The sequence below is a fragment of the Porites lutea genome, chromosome 6 (genome assembly GCF_958299795.1).
Source record: "Porites lutea chromosome 6, jaPorLute2.1, whole genome shotgun sequence".
NCBI lineage: Eukaryota > Metazoa > Cnidaria > Anthozoa > Scleractinia > Poritidae > Porites > Porites lutea.
The window spans coordinates 16,100,946-16,120,166 of NC_133206.1; the positions used below are offsets into that span (position 1 = coordinate 16,100,946).

Consider the following 19,221-nt stretch of genomic DNA (forward strand, 5'->3'; position numbering starts at 1 on the left):
GAACTTGCACAGGGATCATTTAATTTTTCGCTTATTAATTATTTTGATTTGTAATGCTCTTACTGCCGTTGCAAAAGAAGACACAAAATTAACTCAGCCTGCACGTAGACTGTGAGAAGTCCCTTTTTTTCGTCAAATAGTGGAGGCGCACCCAAACCGCGAGAAGCCAGAAGCGAGGGCGTCAGCAACAGAAGAAAAATCTAGAGACTCCTGGCCTGTTCCGGGTGTTCAGATGGTGGGGACGGCGCAAAGAGATCTGAGCTAGACAAACAGCGAGGTGAGCGCATTTTGCTTGACGGGCCAAGAAGAAAGAATACCTGTTCGTGGTCTACAATCCTCGCCAGAAAATCCTTGCAACACTTATGCACGTCCGTTTCCCTCTGCAATGTTGAGAAGTGATTGCAAAGTTTCGTGGCTACAATAACATTGCAAAAAGGGGGGAGGAAACGAAAGTGAACAAAATTTTCCAAAGTGTTTCAAGGTTTTTGTCTGAGATTGTAGCACTCACGGTAAAGAAGCTGACTTGCTTTTGATGGACGAGAACGAGAAAAATTGACGCACCCTTCATCCTCTGGTGACCAAATAATGTTTGGTGCTATGACAATCGCAATGTTACTTGCATTCATTTTGTTCACTTCACTATTTTCAGAGAGTTTACCAAGAAACTTGATCAAGTACCTAACGAAGGAGAAAATAAGAAAAAGACTGTGAGAATTATATTTGAAAATCAGGCCAGTAGGAATTAAAATGTCATCATCACTGAAAATTACTTAGCCTGGAGCTTACTCGCTTGTTAAAAATTACTACAAGGACAATGAAGTGCAATTTAGTTTATTTACATAAGCTGAAATATTAAAATATAGGGGCTTTCAACCATAGGCTATTACTGACCTAAGATTGGCTTTATACAGTGCTGGCATCTTTTCCACGATAGTCCAATATGCTTGCAGTTTGGTACCATTATCTTGAATGCTGTGGATTACAGAAAAACCGTTTCCTATAAGGATCCGAACGGGAAACAATTTGGGGGTTGCATGGTAAGACACACAGGGTAACGGTTACCTCTCTAGGGTAGGGTGAAGGGCTGGTACTTACACCATGTATACATAACTACGTCGTAACGGTCAACTCTGTAGGGTAGGGTGGAGGGCTGTAACTCACACCATGTAAACATACTTACATGGTAATGGCACCCCTGTGTGAGTGCAAGGAGGGCTGTTACTCACACCATGTCTACATATCCACATGGTAACGGTCACCTCTCTGGGGTAGGGTGGAGGGCTGTTTCTCAAACCATTTCACCCGGTCACCTCTGGGTTTAAGGGGGGGGGGGAGGGGGCGTGGTTGGTGGGTGAAGGGCAGTTTCTAACACCATGTCAGCAGATCCACATGGTCGTGGTAACGGTCACCTCTCTGGGGGTGGGTGGAGGCTGTTACTCTCGTACTATTCTACATCGGGATAACAAGGGATCAGGGCAAAAGTATTGAGGAGAGGCTATTAAGAGCTAAGTGAAGAACACGATCTTGTATTCTAGGTTAAAATGGGGTCCAAATCCGCGAGTCACAGCGGCATACTTCTATCCAAAAGTGTGCAAAGTGGCACCATCTCCCCCAAGAACAACGCTAAGAAAAGATGTCATTGGCAAAAAAAAAAATGCAGTTGCTTTTGGCAATATGGTTCAAGTTCGTTCAATGATTTCGTCTGGTGGAGTATTCCAAAAGTTGAATCCGTGCCGGAGATTTATTTCAAAATATCAATCGTTTGTTCACGTTCTCCAAACTCCCCGAATTTGATCGATGACAATGTCAACGTTTTACAGGTACAACGTAGAGAAATGCTCCATAATATAAATACACCGTGAAGAGGCATTGTCGTCGCCTGCAGACCCGCTCCTCTGTGCCGTCCCTCGATACCCTTGTCGTTGTGGCCGTCTAAACTGCCTGCCACCCCTTGATCACAAATGATACTTAGTACACACTGCAATGCTATGTTTGAAACTTTTAGGGTGGAAATAAGGTGTGGGTGATTTACCAAAGTATCAAAGAGACTAAAACTTACGCTGAAGCTTTTATCCATTCATTATAAAGGTGAGAAGTCATAAGGGGTTCTGGAAGCTGCCGCAGATACTGTTTTAATGCACCTAAGAAGGAAATAATACATGATATTTGGGAGAAACTAACTCTGCATGTTTTTTTTCAGGAATCGATATAAAAATCCACAGAATTGAATGATTCTTCCCATCTATAGTGCAGCAATCACTTGTTTACCGCCACTTCTCAAGCAGTCTCCCAGGAGGCAACTTAGCCGAGTGGTTAGAGTGCCGGAATTTCAATTCGGAGGCCCCAAATTCAATGTCCGCCTTCACTGCTAGCTGGATTAAAATGTGCTCACTAGTCATGAGTTCAAATTGGCCACAGCGAAAACTACTGGGTCACCAGTGATTGTGTTACCCCTATAAAAGTCTTAAGCGACTGGCACAGCGTACCAAGATTTACTCACAGGCTAGCTTCTTTGTACTTGCAACTAACCTAGACGTAAGGTGAAGTAAAGAAGGACTCGACGCAAGAGACTTAAACAAGACTACAATATACTATGCATGTCTCATAAATGTGGTCAACTCCAACAAGTTCCCACAATTAATCACTCAAAGCCAGCCCTAAACTGAAGTTTATGAAAATCAGCACTACTACTGCCACCACTACTACTAGGTTTCTTTAGAATGATCACCCTATTGCTTTGATACCTCGACTTAGTAACAGTTTCTTAGCGATAATAAGTGGTATCATGCGAAAGTACTTCCACATAGGTTTCATTTGCTTTTGGCCTATCGACTTAGAGTTGGTAACAGGTTTCATTCAAATGGCCAGCTCTCAGGAAATGATTTTATCCACAGAATTAATGTTGGAACTAGTGTGAACAGAACCCTGTGAAAGTACTTTTGACCACAGTAACTAGCTCTGAGAAATGTGAAAGTATTAAACATTATTGTTAAATTCTGTAACCAATATGTAGCTTCCAGGCATCTCTTTTTCATACTAAGTCTACTTACCTGTTACAATATGAACATCGTTTTCAAATTCTGACAGGTCTACTAAGCCCGCATCAAATTCAGCCTTTATAAAACAAACAAACAAACAAAGCACAAAGAAAAGAAATAAATAATTGTTACTACACTGCCTCATTCCTGTGTCATTGAGAAAATACCAGTGAACAGACAAATTCTTGTTTGTCAAATATATGTTGAGCCGGCTGTTTGTCTGGTCCGCGAACACACACCCCTTAAAAGAAGGCACGACTCAACTTTTTTCAATGGCCATGTTTTAACTCTTTCAGAGATAATTGAACCTGTTTCCGTATGGGAGCTCCGCTTTTAGGTTTACAGAACGTATCTATAACACTAGCCTGCTAATACAGCCGTTTCTCCTTGCTCCTCGCCGCTAAGGACGTTTCGTCAAGAGGAACCTCTGCGACTCAGCAACAGAAATTCCATACTGATGACGTAATACCTGTCCGGAATCTGGCCAGGAGCTATGATTGATAGACGCAGGAGTTATATTGTTTTACTTATTGTTTACGAATGACAGACAAAAGACATAAGGCCCCAAAGGTCAAATATAAACCTGATGAACCTACTACAAAACAGTCAATATTCCTAGAATATATTCTTCTGATCTTTAGAAAAACCATCTGAGTTTTGCTGGAGCTCGTTCACAAGAGATCACAAAACGTTTTCATAATCGACCAGGAGAAACATAAAACATCAAACATGAACAAATTTACGTTTGAAACCCCATGACCACCGGATTTATCGTGTAAACATTGATTTACGTCATCAGTATGGAATTTCTGGTGCTGAGTTGCAGACGTTCCTCCTGGCGAAATGTCCCTGGCGGGAGAAACGGCTGTATTCAAAGGCTACTATAACACAAGCCCCAAAGTAGCCCAAGGGATAAAAGTGTTCAAGCTTACTGTAAGTTTTCTGATTTTGACAGCACTTCCAGCAAGTCTAAAAAGACCCTACAAAATAAAAAAAAATTATTGATAAATGTAAACCTATTTTGTTACATTACAGTGTTTAGCCCTGCAGTAACTGTAGCAGGTTATGACGAGATTAGAGTGGGAGATGCTATGATGAAGTGGAGGGAATGTTCAAAAATCAAAAGATACAAGAAAAAGGGGAATATAAATATTTTGTTCTCTAGTTACAAACAGCAATATGAAAAGAGGGCTTACTTGAACACTCATAGCTGTTCTGTAGAGGAAAGTGACACATTCCTCAATTACAAATGCTATCTCTCTTTCCTGGATTCTCAGGTGATCTTCAAGTGAGCCCCCATACACTGGCTGAAGTTCGGATTCATCTAGGTACAAAAACAGTGTGAAAGATAATGTCAGCTTTTGATTGGCTAAAGATGTTAATTTTTGTTCCAACCAGGCTGAAGGCTTAAGGTTGGGTGGTACTTCTTCAGTTGTTTCATAAATATTAATAATCAGATGATCATAACAAATCAGACATGACGTTGTAAAGCAGAAGAATCGTGTGAATATTACAAAGCTTCAAAAATTTTTAAAAATGAATTAATTTTTTTCCTGCCTATACAACTAGTGGTACTTACAGATATTAACGATACTCAAATAGGTCCTTTGCAGCTCGCCATTCAGGTGGTACAAAACTGCCATGCTGGAGAGAAAAAGTCGCACTGGGACAAGACAAACAAAAGGCATACATAATTTTAAATGGTAATTTCCTTTGTTTGTCTTGTCCCAGTGCGACTTTTGCTATCCAGTTTTATACCACGTGAATGGCAAGCTGCAAAGGGCCTATTTACTTGCTATCTTACTGACAGAATTAATGTTAAAAATGGTCAAAGAAAATCTTCCCATTTTGCCTGCAAATACAGCAACTCCCCAGTAGTGAGGCAAGATGAAAATGTAAAAATCCCTCCCCTTGAAGGGAGCTGTTGCTGAAGTTTACAAGCAGTCATACAGGCATACAAACCCCTTCTTCACTATTATTTACTTTATCACACCAAATACTGCTTGGCAATCTTGCAGCTTGTAATTATTAAAATATGCTACACATAGCCCAATGGGTTGCTTCGTTAGCCTCGGGCTGTTGGACATTACTTTTCTTGTGTCCTGACTCATAACAAAGACTTTCCTTCTACTGTTAGCACAACCTTGTGCCCAGGGTTCTCTCCTACCCGCCCTACGGAGAGAGGGGCGGGTAGGAGAGAACCCTGGGAACGAGGTTGCTGTTAGCAATGAATTATGATGAACAGCTGTATTTCTTACGTACACAATGAGATTGCATGACAAGCCATTAAAGAATTGCAACAGTGAGGGAGGCTAGAATAGGGAGAAAATATACCAAACAGCAACTGCACATTCAGTATCTGGTGAAAAAATCCCCAAAACTGAAAATTGTAAGTTACAAGTATACTGTGGATTTTATCTTCACTATGAGATGTAACTTTACCGAGAAGAGACCGAAGGGTTGGCAAAATGCTGTCAAGGGTCATCACAGCTTTCTTGTGATAGTCCAATTGTGCTTCAATAAACTGAAACATAAAACGTTACTAGTATGAAGATAAAGGAATCAACCTTCTCTTTATAACACTCTTGATTTAACCTCTTCTTAAAATAACCTAGGAGAGATGGGCAAGGAGGAGGTTGAAGAGTTAATGGAAAGGCAATAATGCAATGGCAGTTACATTAAACTATTTCAGAAGCATTTTGGGGTTATATACTTCTGACTATTTACAATGATAACTACAATAGGAAAAATTATTTCTTTGCAAATTTTACTCACAGCTATGACAAGCAACAAGTACAGTGTAACACTACTAGGAAAATTTGGAAATCCACCTTGATTATCCAATTAGAATATTCTCCTTCTCTGGAGACAAACTTCAAAAGCTCTGTGGTAAGAGTGTCCTGTCAACCAAAGTATAATAATCACAACAATTATTATAATTATTATTACTGTAATAATATTAATAAACATATCAATAATAATTTAGTAATTTTAGTGGTGCTTAACCCATTCGCCCCTGAACCGCCCGTAACCGCCCGTGCGGATCCAGGTCCTTTCTACCCTTTGTGACATCATCAGTTTTAACGGTCAAGGACAACTTTATTCGCTAACTTGTGCAGAGTGAGGAGATCTTTCAAACCATACCAGAATGAGCACAATTCAGTCAAGGACACTGGAGAAAGAAGTAAAAAACCACGTGACATTGACCTGAAAATCTCCATGAAAATCTTGTTCCATTACCCACCTACCTTTCCTTTCACCTAATCCTAAGATCCTAAAAGCTTTCCTAAAAACTCTTCCCACCAAATTGAAGCCTACTAAATGCCCAGCAAGAAAAAAAAAATGAGGCAAGAAAAGCAAAAAAAGAAGGGAGGAGAGAAAGCGAAAAGTAAAAGTCAAGACTGCTGTGTCACTTTTAAACCCAAAAACTATCTCGAAATTTTGCTTTCTGCGCATGCCCGAACTTCGCAAGCTGATATTTTGCATCTGGATCAGAAGGCCGCGAAGTGTACGACCTGTAAACCGGTTTGTGGTAAGTTTTAGCTCTTTATAGCACGACAGTGACCAGAAAACCACTCAACTAGCTTCAAAACACGTTTTTCGGCAAAATCTCCAGGAGCGAATGGGTTAAACAATAACCATATAATGTGCCCAATATAAAACAAAAACACGATGAAAAAAATACATACAGTGGTGTACAACTGTATACATAGCAAATAAACTACCAGTATACAGAGCATAAAAGAATCTTTTATGTTCTGTATACTGGTAGTTTATTAACTGATGTCATCCTTCTTTTGAGCAACCAGAAAATTTTTTTTTCGCTTTACATGTACTCTAGTTCAGTTTTATGGACCCAGGGGTGTGATTTTAGTCTGTAATGTACATGTGGCTAGATCTCTCTCCTTGCCGGTAACCATGATGCATACAGGTACTTTTGAACCTCACTTTGAACTATGACATTAGGGATCACGGAAAGTGGTCAATGTAGAAATGTAGCCACTGTAGAGAGGTGGCTGCTGTAGGGAGTTAAGGTAGGGGTGGCTGTAAAATGGCAACTGTAACTTTTTGCAAAAGAGTATAAGATTTTTAGTACAAAAATCATTTGATATTAATAATATACATATACTTCATGTGATTAAAAAAAATTAATGTCAATCTAACAGAAGCCAAAAGTACAGAACAAAAATGTCAACAAAACAAAGCATATAAAAATACTGACAGTGAGTACATCAGCTTCAATGTTGTTGTGCTTTTAAATGGACATTGTGGAAAGATTAGTTTTGCATGGCAGCTTGGACATAATCTGGTGGCTGTTGCCCTAGAGGAAAGGTGTTTAAGTATGAAAACAAAGACAACTCTTACATCACTAGATAAAAACTTAGTGCTGACAAAACTTGGGTTTATGCTGTAATTTATTTTTTCATGAGATGTCCTTGAGGTACAGGTCACCCACCATACCGAGAAAGTTATCCATCCTTGGCAGGGGTAGGTTGTCGGGAATGTGACATTGAGAAGGGTCAGGTTTTTAATAAATTATTTAATTATTAATAATGTTATTTTGGATCCAATACAAATTTTAAAATAGCAGTTGTTGTGTTTTGTAAGATCTTGCAATTCCAGAGTCTAAGCAATAGCAGGGCATTCATTAGGCATCGGAAATCAGATAATTCTCCATGTACTACACAGAATTCTCCGGCTAACATTCAGTAGCCTATATGACTATTGTATTCAGATGTGGAACCTCTTTCAAAATATTCTCCTGTAACATTACAGCTTTCTCCCACTACAAGAATTTCTTCCTGAAAACCCTGAATAGACACTCAACACCTTATAAACCCTTGGGGGAGCAAGGGATGGCACAGTGGTGACAGTGCTAGCCTCCCACCAATGTGGCCCAGGTTCAAATCCCAGCATCAACACCATATGTGGGTTGAGTTTGTTCTTGGTTCTCTCCTTTGCTCCAAGAGGTTTTTCTTTGAGTACTCCAGTTTTCCCCTCTCATCAAAAACCAACACTTCCAGATTCCAATTCGACCAGGAATCAGGTAGAGAAAGGACCACTTTGTGGATGTGCTACCTCCAAATCATTATTTATTTTATTTATTTATTAATTTATAAACCTGTAATTAATATCAATAAAAATATCAATTAATTTTTATTACTATTTTGACATAACTGCATTCGGTAAAAAAATTAATTTTGATTTACAATAAAGTAATGTGCTTACTTGACAAGCTTCAAACTTGGCAGTTTCTTCCTCATATTCCTCCTTCAATGCATCTGCTTTTGCGGCAGCTGCCAGCATGTCTTTATTTGCTCCGTGAGACACCTTGACAGCAGCCAGCCACCTAAACAAGAATGAAATGAATGTACAGTCAAGGCTGTGCTCTAGCAGAGCCTGGTGGCCTATGGTGCCTAACTTTTGTTCTCGGGCAACTAGAAAGTCTTGGCTTTTTTGTGGAAATCATATGCTGGGCACACTGGATTTCACAAGTTCAGAGCACTGGGCCCCCTTCAATTTTTTCTAGAGCACAGCCTTGTACAGTATACAGTGAATACACAGTACAAATGTTTTTTTTAACAATGGCCTTTCTGACGGTAAAAGAAAACTAAATATGGATCCAGATATGAAATGTCAAGTTTTGCTATAATTTTCTATAATGCAACTGGAACAACATTAATATTTTGCAACAAATTTTGAGCAACTAATACTTTGATATAAACAACTCAGTTCAATTTTTTTATCACAACTATAGGTTTGTATGACGATCCTTGACACAAAGAATGGCTCAATAGGGGACTAGGTGAACCTGGCATTTGTTTGAAACTGCAATCTTTAATTTATATACCTAGTGTTTACAGCATACAAAGAAGTTGTGTCTGACAGCCTGGGACTAGTGGATTTTGCAATTTATATAACTAGTGAATTCAGTTTGCTCAAAGGGCAACTGTAGTTTTTTGGGGGGGTGGGGGGGGGGTGCGCGGAGGGAATTCAAATTACAGAAGTACTGTAAGACAAATTCATGTGGATCGAAAGCTGTTATTCAAGCTGATCTGACAAAGTGAAATTTAATATTACACTGCGTGTAATATTAAATTTCACTTCGTCACAACCAGTTAATAAAACAAGTAATATTAATTACTCTGTGGTGTAATTGAAAATTACTAATTAATCATTATTAACTAATTATTACTTTATTACCAAGAGATATATTAATAAAATTGTTAAGTTATTAATTTGTCATGAATTCTGCTTATCAAAAAGAGTCTTCAATGGCTGTTCTTGACAGCCACACATCTTGCCATTATGATTTAAGTTCATTACACCACAATTTAATCCTCAGTAGCCTTATTTATACCTTTCCATTATCCCTTTAAGTCCCATTATATCCACATACAAATTCTCCAAACTGATCTTTATATATTTCCTTAAAGAATGAGTTGAGAGAATTTGGTAAAAGATCAAAACAAAGCAGTAGGTGTTCATTTTATTAATTCTCATAACCAAATCTCTTGACAATGTATGGATATTGTTAAGAGAAAATTGATCTTGGTCACTATTAATTGGGACTTAAAGGGTTATAGACTTTTTTGGGGGTCTCATCATTATTTTTCAAAAATTATTGGAAAGTACAGTATCCTGGATTTACCTTGATTTTACAGTATCCATGTCAAGTCTTGTCTTTGTCAATTTCTTCTTTGTTTGGGTAATATTTGGTACATCATTCTGTGTTCAAAGAAGACAATATCGTTTTGAATAGACATCTACATATACATGTAATTAGTCAGATTAATACACAGGAAGCCTGTCACTCTGCAAGTAAATAATAAATTACACAATATTTGCATCATTAACATAAATTACAATGCTAATTCTAAAGTTCTTATTAATATTCATATATTTTCATCTTAATGATAGTCAAAAGAAGAATGACAGTGGGCTAAAATAAACCTCAATATTTTGTACTTATAATCATGGCAATAACAAAGGCATAAATGTACAGTTGCAGGTGAGGGAATAGATTGTTCAGAGCTAGCTGATAACAGACACGTGGTTGAATACAGTCAACTCTCCTGTAAGTGACCACCCGAATGTCTTGGTGCACAACAAAGTGGCTGCTTAGAGGAAGTGGTCATCTACAGGAAAAATTAAGAAAATAATCTCAAACTGTTAACTGATTAATGTAATCACATAAAGTTACTACCTTACAGGTTAAACTTAGGGCGCTTTCAATTTGTCAGAACTGGCGGGCCGGACCAGTCAGTTAGCAAATGAAATCGGCTTTTTCCAAAGGGTTGTTACTGAAAAACCATCTCCTTCGTGCATACTATTTAGGATTTGACTGATCTGGCTGGATAGTTTTGACTAAAAGTGAAATTCTTATTACGACGGGAATGGTCTGGCCGGCCAGTTCTGACAAATGGAAAGCACCTTTAGTCAAATAGACATTTTGCAGTAAAGTTTCACATCGAATAGCGCTTGGAAGTGTTGAAACATTTTGCATCAAATGTAGCAATCCACTTTTTATCCATGAATTGTATTAAAGCCATCCACTCTCAGTGTTCGACACTAATTTTTCTGCTAACTTACCCTCTGGGCAACTATGTCGCTAGTTTTACTTGCCAAGTGTATTTTTGGTTGCCCAAAAAAAATCACCGGCTCGCTTTGCTTGCAGTTTCATTGAATTTTCAATACTTGTGCCTTCTAACTTTAATGCCTAGCATAAATCCCAAGCGAGAGGTCATACGGTACCAAAAACGCTTGAAGTGAGTTTTACTTTTAGCATGGGCCTGAATGGTAGTACGCCTAAAGGGACCTAGATTTGTCAGAAATTTCGGGAAAAGAACAGCAAATTTTGCACTTCATGGTGTTCTTTTCTTCATCGTGTATAAGCCAAGGAAAGTCGCGCTCCCATGACGTTTGGTATTTTCGATCTCGTTTGCTTTTCCCAGCGAAGACTTCTGGTTAAGATTCAGCTTTTCTCTTGTCTCCTGGTTCCTTAAGCTTTGTATAATTTAACTGTTGTATTGCTTGGATGTCCTCACATTTAGTGACTGTGACCAGTGACTTCCGCGTAAAACCAAAACGAAATAAACTCATGGTTGCTCAACAGGCCGCCATCTTTGTTTGTTTGGTAGTTCGTGGCAAGTACGTGAGAGGACTGGGTACAAACTTACCCATGAATACTTGCTCGTGAAGAAAAACATGGCGGAAAAAGAAGTACTCAATGTATCAGCATAAGGACCCGTCACTGTACTTGTTTTTCATTCTCCTTCTATGTTCACCTGACTAAAATTTCAAAAAAGGGATCGGGGGATTTTGCTGCATGCGGCTCGAGTGTTATCCTTAACCACTTGCGGCTCGAGTGTTATCCTTAACCACTTGCCCAAACGGGCAACCTGTGCAGCTTACACACTTGCCCAACGCATAATTCTACTTGCCCCGGGCAAGTGGGCAAGCGTTAGTGTCGAACACTGGACTCTGTAAGTCAACAGCTATATTAAATTGGTCAGCACACTTGGTCAGTGTTACTAAAAGCTGAACTTTTGTGACATTTGAGCAACGGTTTTCTTAACATCATACATGATCATTCTGGGTGGTTGCTTACCAGAAACAGAAAACAAAAGAATATGTCAAATATTGATCTGGCCTAAAATGCGGGCATGGTGAGGTCATTTAAGAACTTTAAGCAGTGGTCACTTACAAGAGAGCTTTTAAAACACTATTTGACTGAGAAACAAAACAGTTATTTACAAACTGAAAGTGGTCTTTTACGGGAAGTGGTCTCTTATGAGGAGTGGCCACTGTGGGAGAGTCGACTGTACAATGTGAAACCATTGTCAAATAATATAATATTATTCATTAAATGCTCATGATTTTAATTACCTCAAGAAGAGAAGTCATAGGAGCCAAAACATTTTGTTCCACTTGCATTTCATACTCTGCAAGTTCCCTGGCAAGCAATGCCTGCACACTACCAGCGTTTTGCATCACGTCACTGTCATGACAAAAAATAACAATTAGTAACAAAGATGTTATTAATTATTTATATTATAATTATACTTTATTGACCAAGCATGAGGCCTAGATGGCTGGATATTGGCCAAGTTTTTTTGGCACCTTTATGGCCTGAGACAAAGTCGAGGTCAACAAAAATGCAAAAAAAAAAAATGACGCCAGTATGAGGCGTTCTTGGCTGAACCAGATTTTTAAATAAAGGATTTATTACATGGCTGAAAAGAGAACTTTTTTGTGGGACCAGGGCTGTGCTCTAGCAGAGCCTGATGGCCCTTGGCGCCCAACTTTTGCTCTCGGTTGACTAGCAAATCTTAATTTTCCATACAAATCATATGCTGGGCACCCTAGATTTTACAGGTTCAGAACACTAGGCTCCCTATAATTTTCGTTCGAGCACAGCCCGAGGGACTGACAAGGGAAATCCCATGCAGGCAAGATACATGTAGGCCCACCTTACAGAAAATAAATACACGTACTGCTTTTTTGAGACTGGAATTTGAAATAAGTGCTTATTCAAATAGGTGCTCCCCTTGGAACTTCTGCCCCCTCTTCACTCCAGAAATTCTATAAGCGCTTAGGTGCTAACTCAGGCAATATGGTATATGGTATTATGAAGCACCAAAGGAATGGAAAAAGACATCATATCTGGGGTATAATGTTTCAAAGACTTTACTATTACAGGGACAAAAGAATGTCATTTGTTATTATAATAGATTAAAGTTTTATATACAGTCGACTCCCTATAACTCAAACCTATGCTAACTTGAACCAGATCGATTTCCTATGCATTTCCTTCATACATTAATTTACTATAATAATTTTAGCCCCGATAACTCGAACCTCCCACCAACTCAAACCATGTTTTAATGCCTGACAAGTCAAAAAAAGTGTACTGCAGTCCAAAACATTGAAATTATTTTAACAACCATGAATTCTTTGTCTTTACTTTTTTGTCAGTCCAGTTTAAATACAAGGTCCAGCAGTGTGTATTTATCAAGCTTTGAAGTGTGTATGTTACATTTGTTGCATTCATCCCCATCCCATTTTCTTATTTCCAGCTTCAAACTCTTGATAACTCAAACTCCCACTAACACGAACCTTTTTTGGTTTCCCTAGAAGGTTTGAATTATCAGGAGTTGACTGTATATGGGTTTGTGATATCAGATTTTCACTGTGTTAAAAAATAGTGACATTTTTCCTGAATCCACATCTAAATATTACTGCAGTATTGTTTTGTTTTATGCAAGGAGAAAAATAATCATGCTTTACATACCAATAGTCTAGCCTAGTCATAGCAGGCACCAGTTTGTTTTTAGGGTGAAGGAAGAAATCTCAAGGATGCATGAGGGGAGAAAAGGGGACGAGGCGCCAGCAGTGGAGACCCTGGTTTTCCATTTACACCCCCAGTTTAACAAAGTGACAGCGCTGCATCAACTGACAAAAAATTGATTGAAAGCAGATTGTCTAACGATATGAAACCAACATCAGACCCAAAGGGAAAAATAATCTTGTGTATTTTTGTTATATCTGCATAAAGCAAATGATGTAATTTTAAATTCGGAGCAAACATGACAAACAGGCTTACCCAAGTCCCATCCAGGCTTTCGTCAACCAAAGATGCTGCTATATTCATGTTGATCAATTACAGGGATTTTAACAATGAAATTCATAAATCTTTTGTCTATCACCGCTTCATCAGCTGACGCGTATGATGTTATACTTCTCTTGATGTATTTCCTACAAACAGTCTAGTTTTTCTTTCCTTATTCAAGTCACAGGCTGACATTCCCGTGGAAGGTACCTCGGCTGCTTGATCCTGAATTATGCTTTGCAACGGGGAAATAATGACAATGCTTGTAAAGACGGTTCCGGTCTGTCGCATCCCAAAATAAATACCGGTAACTCAAAAATTACACTTTCTCCGAACCCAGTTGGTAACACTGCCAAGAGATCTTTACCAAAAAAAAAGACGGCGCAATGGTTTTCAAAAATGAAAACCGAAATTGAAAATCTTATCAAGCTTAGCTCTTTAAATAACTTCTTGTGAGCATGATTCAAACAGTTCTTCAGCCATTTGTCATGCTGCACGTGTGTTGTACAAGAAGACTTGAATTTCTGTTAACTGACAAATAATGCATTTGCAAGAATTGTCGCTAACTCCCAACAGGTGTTCTTGGCCAATGGCATTCTACGGACTGCCAGAAAACGCACAACAAGGAAAACTAGGGCCTTTGCTTCAAGCACCTCCTCTCCCCTTCGCGTGTTCCCCTCGCGCAGCCTTTAAAAAGAATAACTGGCACCCTGCTATGCAGGCTAACAATAGTCTGACTGTCTTACCCCAAAAGAGATCCCTCTCCCAACTGCTGGCTTGATTCTAGCATGCTCTGAGCTAAAGCAGTCTGGTGAAGTTTCCTCTTTAAAATAAAACACAAGGAAAAGACATTAAATTAACCATAATCTATGCATGCTTTGAAAGGTTGGCCAATAGATGAGTTGCACTGGGAAAAAATGTTAAAGCCCTGAAAAAGGGCAACTTCTAGGATCTAAATGTCACACTTTTCAAAAGGTTTTACAGCTATCACTCGATCCAAATCGAAATAATTTGTTTAGTACAGATATGGGTTTTGCTGAAAGCAGGCCTGCAGCCCAGGGGCCCACAGCCTGCAGCCCACGGCCTGCTGCTGCCTAGTGGCCCAGTGACCCAGCAGCCTGATCCTGATTTTACTCTAAGAAGGAGACCACTGGGACTGGCAAAGTGTCCACTGTAGATACAGTCATTGTAGAGATGTCCACTTTATAGAGGGTCAAAGTAAATTACAGATGAATGAGAGGGACCAACTCAAGGTGTCCACAATTATTTTCTGGGGGTATTCATTTCAAGAGAGTTGATGATTATACTTGAATAAATAACCCTGCTAGTGATTTGTACAGAGAATTGAACACCTGCTTATTACCACTTATTTCCATGCCCACCACATTACTACATTTGGATTAGTATATTAATTTTGAGTCAGTATTTTTCACCATTTGAATGAAACCACTTGGTAAACTTTCCATCTTGAAAATTTTATTGTCAATCTACCTTCTCTGAAAGGTCCTTTTTTCCGGCTTCCTAATGACAAAGGTTAAAATTAACTAGCACAAAGCTACTTGTAAGTCCATGCTCCTTGACTTAAAGGCAGGTATGTATAGTTGTTACATCTATTACCATACTACGAGGTTGTTATACCCCCAGGTGGTCACAATAACAGGGTTTCACTTACAGTAGAGTGCGTACATCACTGTGGAAGCAATGATGACTGATAAAGTGATATGGATCACTTGGTGGCAGACTTCCAAATAATATTAGCTAATTTAATTAACCAGTGTTTTAGGAATCTCAGATAAAAATATTGCTATGCTGCAGACAACAGTGTTTCAAGAGGCAAACGGAAACATAGGGAAACATCATGAGTGTTAAACATTAAGTGCAAGGTTTAAGTGTATGGTTACTTATCATCAAGACTGCGTTATGTTAGTGACTATCACATATTAACAGACCATTTATGCCACTTAGTTTTAACCTTATGGAACAAAAACCACAGGTTAAAAGAGCAACATAATGGACTCTGATGGTGTAAAACTGGGACAATGTACTGAGTGCTTGGATTGTGAGGGTAAATTCTGAATATTTTACAAAAGCCTTAAGTAGCTACCAGTAAGTAAGATATGTTACTAGTTAAAATTGGCTCCCAGAAAGTCCTCCTTTGTATTTACACTAAAAGTCTTGAAATGATGAACTACTAGTTTTGAGCCCTAATATAAATTATGGCGTTTTCAAGTTTTTCAAGTACACTGCACCGTATAATTTTATAATAATAATCACATCACATGGACGATTGCACTTTTGGGTATAACTTACAGATTTTAGGTTTCTGGAGGATTCAAAGTTAAAGCAGTTGTTTGAGTAACACGTGCTGGAGGTATGAGGACGTTAGATATTGCAGGTGATTACCATGAGTTCAGATCGCATCTGAGGCCACAGCATAGCAATATCATCTGAGGCTCGTAAATATGATGACTTGAGGAATAATACAGCCTACAACAAACAGCACTACCCTGAGTATAAAAATAATAATAATTTACCATCTTTCTGGTATACAGCTGTATGATGAAAAATAAGTATAAATACAGTCAAAGCTGTTGTAAGTGGCCACCTTGGAAATTAAAAAAAAGTGGTCATAACTAGAGCTGGTCACTTACAAGAATGAGCCGTTGTAAGCGACCTTATGGTAAAACAATAGAAGCTTCAGAAACTCATTAATAATTCACAAAATAAAAAATAAAAGAAATTAATGTTTAAATAGTATCTTTATATCTGGTACAGACAGGACTAAACTTTTCATCCAATTTTTTAGTCCATTAGCACAGTGTGCTATTCATTAAGGTGTTGATTTATATGAAAAAGACCCTGAGAGGTTGCTGAGTGGTCACTTATGAGACCTTAAAAACAAGGAAAAGCCCAGTTGGGTAATCCCAAAAGTGGTCACGGTTGCTTACAAGAGCAGTCTCTTATGAGAGCTTTTTTTACAAGTTTAAGTCACAGTTCAAATGGTTTTCAAAAAGGTGGTAGCAACAAGAGCTGGTTGCTTAGGAGAGTGGTCGCAAGGAGGGCTTTGACTGTAATAAAACATTGCAATTACTACAGTTAGAGGGCATATCAATTAATTACCTATTACATATATAACTGAATTTAAGCACTATAGCTGTACTGTTGCATGAATTACATGTAATGTACATTAAAACTTAGGGGTGTCATTGAGGGCTGGGGGCCAGGGATTTTTCCTGGCAACAATGAACAGGGACCCCACCTACTTTAGTTGGAAAATAGAAGAAAAATAGAACCAAACGATATCCCCTGCTGTTCGATTCCCCGCCTAATTGTATCCTTCACCTGGCAACTTGAAATTTTAAAGACAGCTCTGATTAAATAATTATCTGCATGTTATTTTCTGTTGATATACATTGTGTATACAAGAGGAAACAAAACTATACTTGTAAAATTGATTAATAATCGAAGAAGAAACGTTAAATATACTAAACTGAAGGAATGACTTGGAATACAAAACCCAAAGTGACTCACAATAATGTTGTCCTTGATAAATACAAAAATGTTATTTTCATACATCTTTTCCTTCAATTTATTTAATTAAATATAATAACTCAAAAAAAATATATATTACTAGGTTATCCTAAAAAATGAACACTTATCAGACATGAAAAAAAGAAACACTTGCACCAGATCGGAATGGGATTTGCAATGTTTCATCACAGAAAATGTCCATACAGATATGCTCCACCCATTTTAACTATTATATCAAAATTACTGCCAGAACTGAAAGGGATGCTCATGATGGAATTGTGAAAACATACTAGATTAAAGTCTTACTAATGAACTTGTCAGCAACAAGAAAATTATTTTACAATACAGTCATTTGTTACAAATAAAATTAACAGTAGTTCAACTGTCAGGACGTCACAGTTTAATGTGAACTTCACTTATTCTCCTTGTGCCATGTGAATGAGCACACTTAACTCTCTAGGCCTTTTGTTGCAACTAACTTTTCAGCCAAAACTTATCACTATTGCCAGGAGCCTACTTTTGAACATGCCATCACTTAATATTTGAGGAAGGTACAGTGTATATAATCTATGGGACCTTATATCTTTTACACATGCGTAAACTTTTATAAAAGTGAAACTTTCAGTTTCCAATCTTTCCTGAATCTATGACCGACCAAGAAAGTCTAGCAATGATGTGACCAAAACATTCATAGTCAAAGATGTTGCTTTAAGTAATTATCATCATTAGGATAATATAGTAATGTTTCTTACCAATCTCTTCTCTAAGTCATTACCAGTCCCCTGCATTGAAGCAGCCAGCCTCTTATTTGTGGCATGACATGCATGCTTGATCTTATCCACTGTCTTCTCAACCTACAAACATTCCATTCAGGAAAACCAAACATCCTTAGCCTACTACAGGTATCCATTGGTATATGATATTCTTCAGCTGAAATGATTAATAATTTAAGGTATATACTAGCCAATTCCTAGTATATTGGTTATAGTTATGGGCAGAGCATTTGCATTTGCACATTCTTGAAGTCCTCTCTGAGACAACTGCATTGGAGTATTTTTGCATGGGCATGCAACATTACTGGAAGAAAATATGATAAATGCCCAACATCATTCCTGGAAGGTTGGAAAGTCAGACTTGGAATTGATGCCAGGGTAGTTGCAATTAGAGTTATTTTGTTCCAATATGCAAAGCAAATTTAATCATTAGTTACCTTCAATTTTAACTGGAGAGCACATTTTAATGGATATATTCTCTTGAAAAGCGTCAACAAGTCAAGTGTTTTGAAAGGTGGATAGAACAATTTTTATGATCAGTAGTCCTAGAAGAGGAGAATACCCGGCACCTCCTTTCCTACACATACCTAGGTTTCTACTAAAACAGCTATAATTTGGTTTTCATTCCTCACAACTGGAGTTCCCTTTCCCTGCACCTTGCTATCCACGATATTAAATGAAACATTGGCTACTTTCTCTGTTGTCGAAACTTAAATTTTAGTTGCAAGGATCTTTATTTTGATGATTTTATCTGATTAATTTTCATTTGTGTTTCCTTCAGCTACTTACATGCTGCAGATCCTCGGTTAAAATCTCAGTTTTTTCCGCCCTAGAATAGAAAAAAAAATAGCAAAGATTAACGTACCTTTCTTTTATAAATTATCGCACTGAAAATGCAGTAGTTGGGGAGGCTCACTTCCGTTGAAATGGGCAATGCACAACACGTACTGTCACTTGTCTGTTTAACGAAGAGAAGCGACTTACCTTCCAACTCGCTGATCAGCTAGCTGCTTCACGCGATAAAACTGTTTCTTCATTATTAAAGAAGCATTTAGTCTTTGTTTTTAACCGGAGAAAACCTGAAATCACACCATCAAATACACTTTTCTTGAACACATCACGGAATTTCCGCCATGTTGGTTGGAATTTATAAAGTGAGTGCGAGTTACATTTGGTCAGCGGTCGGCTTATGGACGTGAAAAGGAAGTCTTTGTTTTTACCCCTGTTTTTACGTAATATGCCCAAAAATATAATACGTGGGTTAGAA

General features: G+C 38.2%; 1 protein-coding gene across 3 annotated transcripts in view; it reads right to left on the reverse strand.

Annotated features, from left to right (window-relative positions):
* The window catches only part of LOC140941426 (rho GTPase-activating protein 44-like), a 38,731-nt gene extending 19,604 nt beyond the window's left edge, over window positions 1-19,127 (reverse strand). For 2 of the 3 annotated variants that reach the window (XM_073390425.1, XM_073390427.1), the window contains exons 1-16: window positions 18,939-19,127; window positions 18,744-18,783; window positions 17,934-18,035; window positions 16,054-16,137; window positions 14,397-14,473; window positions 11,928-12,039; window positions 9,691-9,767; window positions 8,268-8,388; window positions 5,870-5,938; window positions 5,481-5,562; window positions 4,235-4,362; window positions 3,971-4,018; window positions 3,051-3,114; window positions 2,060-2,141; window positions 892-972; window positions 562-678 (exon numbers count right to left, since the gene is read on the reverse strand). In XM_073390425.1, the coding sequence (XP_073246526.1) occupies window positions 562-678; window positions 892-972; window positions 2,060-2,141; window positions 3,051-3,114; window positions 3,971-4,018; window positions 4,235-4,362; window positions 5,481-5,562; window positions 5,870-5,938; window positions 8,268-8,388; window positions 9,691-9,767; window positions 11,928-12,039; window positions 14,397-14,473; window positions 16,054-16,137; window positions 17,934-18,035; window positions 18,744-18,783; window positions 18,939-18,991 (1,337 nt within the window). In that variant the 5' untranslated portion in view covers window positions 18,992-19,127. The remainder of the gene's footprint in view (window positions 1-561; window positions 679-891; window positions 973-2,059; window positions 2,142-3,050; window positions 3,115-3,970; window positions 4,019-4,234; window positions 4,363-5,480; window positions 5,563-5,869; window positions 5,939-8,267; window positions 8,389-9,690; window positions 9,768-11,927; window positions 12,040-14,396; window positions 14,474-16,053; window positions 16,138-17,933; window positions 18,036-18,743; window positions 18,784-18,938) is intronic. The other variant, XM_073390426.1, reaches the window with a different exon arrangement.
* Window positions 19,128-19,221: the final 94 nt, after the last annotated feature.